This window comes from Notolepis coatsorum (assembly GCF_963971535.1).
Source record: "Notolepis coatsorum genome assembly, chromosome: 15".
Classification (NCBI taxonomy): Eukaryota; Metazoa; Chordata; class Actinopteri; order Aulopiformes; family Paralepididae; genus Notolepis; species Notolepis coatsorum.
The window spans coordinates 46,693,680-46,700,073 of NC_140179.1; the positions used below are offsets into that span (position 1 = coordinate 46,693,680).

The 6,394-nt window shown below is 42.2% G+C and overlaps 1 protein-coding gene across 3 annotated transcripts; it reads left to right on the plus strand.

Moving 5' to 3' along the window:
• Positions 1–1,920: 1,920 nt before the first annotated feature.
• On the plus strand, positions 1,921–5,674 carry LOC311241544 (transmembrane protein 60-like). 3 transcript variants are annotated; one of them, XM_084330398.1, is made up of 3 exons: positions 1,921–2,058; positions 2,739–2,845; positions 3,186–5,674. In XM_084330398.1, exons 2-3 carry the CDS (start codon positions 2,762–2,764, stop codon positions 3,501–3,503), a joined length of 402 nt encoding a protein of 133 aa, XP_084186524.1. In that variant the 5' UTR covers positions 1,921–2,058; positions 2,739–2,761; the 3' UTR covers positions 3,504–5,674. The 3 variants fall into 3 exon arrangements, with proteins under 3 accessions (XP_084186524.1, XP_084186526.1, XP_084186525.1); XM_084330400.1 differs by having other exon boundaries at positions 1,946–2,013; XM_084330399.1 differs by having other exon boundaries at positions 1,970–2,622.
• The last annotated feature ends 720 nt before the right edge of the window (positions 5,675–6,394 follow it).

Sequence of the window (6,394 nt, forward strand, 5' to 3'; positions counted from 1 at the left end):
TTTTGGATAACATCTGATCTCAGGTAAGGAATCTATTTTACCAGTCTTAGGATAATCAGACTTGTTTTCACGGAGATATAAGCTTTTTCCCTATGCATGTGTGTGTGTGTGTGGCTGTGATCGCTGATAAGGAAATGAGAGAATATATTTTTCAGCCCGCCTCTATAGCGTGCATAAGTACTACTAGGGCTGTCCCCGACTAAGGATTTGGATGGTCGACTATGATTGGCCAAAATTTTCCGTTAGTCGACTATTGGTCGACTAAAAAGAAAAAGAAAAAGAAAAAAGAAAGTATAATATATATATATATATATCTTTTTTTTTTGTTTTTTTTTTTGTTTTGTTTTTGTATCATTCCATTTGGGCTGTGGGAGGTGCTTAATGTCTGAAGGAGTCGACTGAAGGCTTCTTGTCCTCTGCAAAAGCATGCAATTGGTCCACTGATGGATACATCTTGATATTTGTCTAGTCTAGTATGTTCATTAGATGGGTGAAATCCTCTTTCAGTGCCTCTGTGCCTGTTTTCGTAGGCAGTTAGCCTCTGGTATGCGTGCCATTAGCGTTAGCCACGCTTCTAGGCCTCTTTTCTTTTGGAAAGAATGATAATTTTTATTTTTTTATTATAAATATATATATATATTTTTTAATATATATTCGACTAAGAGGTTGGCCAGTCGACTACGGCTCCTTTCGACCGATTAGTAGACTAATCGACTAATAGGGGTCAGCCCTAATAAGTACATATACTATCGATAATCTAGCGTTTATTTGAAAACAATTCATAAATAGGCCGAAAAATTACAACGATTTTGTGTATTCTAGAATATTCCAGTAAATGCCTTTTATCATGGAATCTTTATATTTTCCTTGAAACCGAGGGCTTTTCAAAATGCTATAAAATGAAAATGAACCGATAAAAAAACAATCCGTTTCGACAATGTTGACTGCAAACAAGTCATTGATAAATGACAGGCAGATTAGACACATAGCCATAATTTAAGAGAGAGAACATTGAAGTCGGTGGTGGCATTTAACAGGGTTTTACCATGTTCACCAGCCGGCACTGAAAGTGTTAAGGGAGGGAACATTTATGCGCATGCGCGGGAGCATCATTAGCGTGCAATCAGAGTTGATATGAGGAACGCAACTCTGTGCTTAGAGTTTGGAATCAGGGCTGGTGGTCTATCGCCCTGCTCTAAAGATAAACTCTAAACATAACCGACTTCGAAAGAGGGCCTAAGCCTAACCAGTTTGAAACAAGGCGGACATTAATACAATGTTCAATCAATCAATCAATCATTCCAATAACACACGCTCATTTCATTCTTAGATGGCATGCACCTCCGAGTACTTCGAGAAACGTCCGTACTTTCCGCCAATCAGCGCGCTCTCTGTGGCTGCCACAGGCTTGCCCCTTGAGAGGATTTTCCGGCGCTGCAGCTGGACCCTACTCCATACACGCGCAACAACATTTGCAGTCTCTTTCATATCTGTTGACAAGAGGACATTCTACAGAGGAGGTAAAATACTATTTATTTAGATTTAGATAATAATCCTGCACACCACCTGCGAAATGTGACATTTAGCGGAGCGAAATAATCAAGTTTCAGTCATAAATAGGGCGAATCATTTGAACACGAAACAGTTTCAAGACATTGGAAGAACGTTACGGACCTCTAGCGGCGATAAAGAAGCACTGCGGACACGAGTGACGTCACGTGGGGCGTTGCGGCCAATCAGAGAAATGCGGAAGCACTCTTGGGCTGGCATTAATATAAGCGTGACGGCACGCACCGTTTTGTAGGTGGTTTACGGTAAATATGTTATGATTGACGTAAGTCATGCCCAATAGTAACAGAGAAATAGACGTCGTCTTATTTGCCAATCTACTTTTAAAATGGGCGGGGTATAGGCAGATAACGGACACATAGATACCGTTAGATGAATATACACAATGTTTCAGTCACGATTGTGTGAACAAGATGCATTTGGAACTTAACTCTGTTGAATAGGGTAACTAAAATGTAGATCGTCGTTCTCTAAATACATTGAAGCGAGGTAACGTTAAAAAAAACTAACAAAAACGGTCCCAAAATGTGCGTGGCAGCCTACTGCGTGCAATCAAAGCTTCGTTCTAGCTAATAGTGTTAACCGTTAACGTTATATATCTAGCTAAAGTTAGCTGTCATTCGTTGTCATGTCAGTAGATGCCTTGCACGGAATGTTTATAATTACAATATAGAATTGTACGTTGGAAGAAAAAACTGTTGATATGTGCAAAACAACAATTGCTATGTGCTGCTGATTTAAGAATAAATATATCAACTAAACGTAATGGATCTTGTAACGTGTAAACAAGTCATAGTGGAATAGTAGTATGTTTTTCTAATTTTCTAGTTGTACCTACTCTACTCCTGCACAGAAGTCAGGCGTTTTCTTTTGAACATGTTAACAACGGTTACAGGCAGCCATGTTGGAAGAAAGAAAACAACAGTAATTCCGTGCAAGGTCTCTTAGGGATATAATTAGCCAGGCTTAACCTGCAGAATGGCCATGTTCCGTGCTTTTGAGTGTATTGACACTATCTCCGGGGACCTTTTTAATGACACAAGAAAGACATTGGTGAATATAAATGAACATAATATTTAATATGAACAGTACCATTGTAACTCTATCCATCATTATACTTTATAGCTCTGAATCTGTGTGTGTGTGTGTGTCTGCCCCCCTCTCTCTAGGTGTACAGCTGCAGATTATAAACATGTCTCTAGCGCAGAGAGTGCTTCTCACCTGGGTGTTCACCCTGGTCTTTCTAATCATGCTGGTTCTCAAGTTGGATGGGAAGGTAGGAGCTTTCCCTAATGGCAGCAGTGAATGGTACTACTACTACTACTACTACTACTACTACTACTACTACTACTACTACTACTACTACTACTACTACTAATAATCATAATATGATCACAGATAGACTTGTTTTTGTCATATGGAGTAGAGGATCATTTGAACGGTAACATATCCTTTGCATCTTGTGGGATGAGCAGATCGTTCAATAGTAGTGTCCATCCAATGACCAGTGATCTATAATAATAAAAAAAAAAAAAAAAAAACGCTTGCCCTTGAGCAAGCCAATGAATCCAAGCTATAATAATAAACGATTCTTCCTCTTTCTCTTCTTCGTCTAGGTCCAGTGGAACTGGTTCCTAATCTTCCTCCCCGTCTGGGTCTTTGACGGCATCCTCATCCTCATGCTCGCCGTCAAAATGGCGGGCCGCTGCAAGCCCGGCTACGACCCGAGGAACGGTGCCCCGGACCTGCGCCTCCGCGCCTGGTACCTGACGGCCATGCTGCTCAAGCTGGGCTTCTGTCTGACGCTGTGCGCCAAGCTGGAGAGGCTGACGGACGTCAAGCTGACGTTGGTGTGCATCCCCCTCTGGAGCATGATGCTGGGGGCACTGGTGGAACTGGGCCTCAACATCTTCCCCGAGAGAAGAGAAGCCTAAAGGGGATTATAATTAACCGCTTGTCGTCTCGAGCCTCGAATGTTAACCCTGAAACGCAATGTAAAAAGAAAAAACAAGGATGAAGGTTGCCGCCGGTTCGATTCCTGGACCTGCAGGAATGAATGAATGAACACTCTCCCCTCTCTCTCTCAACAACTACTGCCGACGTGCCCTTGAGCAAGGCACTGCTGCAGCACAACTGCTGGAGCTGCTCAGTGGCCAGTACTAGTGTCCAGACTGTGTATACTACTGGGTGGTTCCATACCCAGCCCCGCAGCTTCTTCCCAAGACTGTCGCTGTAAATAACAACGTGGTCCAGTAATAGTATGAGAACAATTACAGCATGTCTACAAGAGACAACAGGTTCTTTCTCTGTGGTGGGAAAAAAAGGTGTACTGAGAGGCCTATGGGCTTTTGGAAATAAGTAGAGTAGTAGTAGTAGTAACTAGAGTCCCAGACCGAAATAGCAACCTTTACAGAAGGAAGCCCAGGGTCCGGTCTATTAGGGTTGTACGGTGTGATTGACAGGTGTCAAAGCTGACATTTGTTTCTATACTAGAGGGGTATGTTGCCGGGAGCTTTGGTGGAGGTGGGACTGAGTACCTTTCAAGAGAGAAGAGAGGCCTCAAGGAGTCCTAATCATCTCAGACCCAGAAATCAACAAAATGGAGAAAGACATTTGGAAAGGGGTACAATATTTCCAATCTCTTAGAGGACCAAGGCTTAAGAGGAGTCCCCTATCCCAGATATCAATTCTAAAGGGCTTTTTGGCATAATAAACATGACATTATATTGTGTACACCTCTATGTATATATAGAGCATTCTGCTTGGAGCTGAGGGACGGAGCTAGGACTGATAGGTCTTCCCTGAGAGGAGGGAGACTAGAGGGATGCATTAGGTTAGGCCTGGGTAACCGGGCAAAATATTAAAGTTAAACTTTATTAATCCCAGTGGGGGTAATTCTTCCTCTGCATTTGACCTATCCTAACCACTTAGGAGCAGTGGGCAGCCACAGACGGGGGCCAACTCCATTTCTAATACCAGTGTCTTGGTCAAAGACAATGGCAGGAGTTTATGTACCTGGCATGCATGTCTTTTCTCTGTCCTGAGAGGGAGGGGGCGCTGCAGGACAGGGTGGCTGCTGTAAAATCACTGGCACTGGAAGAGACTGTTGTGTAAACTACACTGAGAAGAGACTGTTGTGTAGAGTAGACTACACTGAGAAGAGACTTGTGTAAACTACACAGAGAAGAGACTGTTGTGTAGACTACACAGAGAGACTGAGAAGAGACTATTGTGTAGACTACACTGAGAAGAGACTGTTGTGTAGACTACACTGAGAAGATACTGTTGTGTAGACTATACTGAGAAGAGACTTGTGTAAACTACACTAAGAGACTGTTGTGTAGACTACACTGAGAAGATACTGTTGTGTAGACTACACTGAGAAGAGACTGTTGTGTAGACTACACTGAGAAGATACTGTTGTGTAGACTACACTGAGAAGAGACTGTTGTGTAGACTACACAGAGAAGAGACTTGTGTAAACTACACTGAGAAGAGTGTTGTGTGTAGACTACACTAAGAGACTGTTGTGTAGACTACACTGAGAAGATACTGTTGTGTAGACTACACTGAGAAGAGACTGTTGTGTAGACTACACTGAGAAGAGACTGTTGTGTAGACTACACTGAGAAGAGACGGTTGTGTAAACTACACAGAGAAGAGTGTTGTGTAGACTACGCTGAGAAGACTGTTGTGTAGACTACACAGAAGAGACTGTTGTGTAGACTACGCTGAGAAGAGACTGTTGTGTAGACTACACTGAGAAGAGACTGTTGTGTAAACTACACTGAGAAGAGACTTGTGTAGACTACACTGAGAAGAGACAGTTGTGTAGACTACACTGAGAAGATACTGTTGTGTAGACTACACTGAGAAGAGACTGTTGTGTAGACTACACTGAGAAGACTGTTGTGTAGACTACACTGAGAAGATACTCTTGTGTAGACTACACTGAGAAGAGACTGTTGTGTAGACTACACTGAGAAGAGACTGTTGTGTAGACTACACAGAGAAGAGACTGTTGTGTAGACTACACTGAGAAGAGACTGTTGTGTAGACTACACTGAGAAGAGACTGTTGTGTAGACTACGCTGAGAAGACTATTGTGTAGACTACACTGAGAAGAGACTGTTGTGTAGACTACACTGAGAAGAGACAGTTGTGTAGACTACACTGAGAAGATACTGTTGTGTAGACTACACTGAGAAGAGACTGTTGTGTAGACTACACTGAGAAGACTGTTGTGTAGACTACACTGAGAAGAGACTGTTGTGTAGACTACACTGAGAAGAGACTTGTGTAGACTACACAGAGAAGATACTCTTGTGTAGACTACACTGAGAAGAGACTGTTGTGTAGACTACACTGAGAAGAGACTGTTGTGTAGACTACACAGAGACCACACATGATTGATTGATTGATTGATTGATTGAAAACGTTATTAACAGATTGCAGAATGGGTACAATACAGTACGGCTCAATACAAACAACTGCTAAGAGGATGCAGACCAGAAAAATACTTTTGTCTTGTTTACATAAGGGTCCTCCATTTTCAATTCATCAAGACATTTATGACATACAAATATACAGTACTGTGTAAGAAAAAGATATCATAAAAAAATATACATCCGAAGGGGAAGAAACTGTACATTAAATGGTTTGACATTTATCGGGGCCAGTTTCTAATTGCAGCCACCCGTAGGTGCTCTTTGAGAGCGGTTTTGAAGGAGGGTATGGATTCACATTCCTTTACGGCTGTGGGTAGGGCGTTCCACATTATTGTGGCATAATTGCGAAATGTGTTTAGTCCCTTGTTTGAGCCGAA

Excerpts from the sequence above, each read along its gene's own strand:
- LOC311241544 (XM_084330398.1), top strand. The coding sequence starts at position 2,762 with ATGTCTCTAGCGCAGAGAGTGCTTCTCACCTGGGTGTTCACCCTGGTC. Across the intron at positions 2,846-3,185 it reads TTCTCAAGTTGGATGGGAAG|GTCCAGTGGAACTGGTTCCT; the intron begins GTAGGAGCTTTC and ends TTCTTCGTCTAG.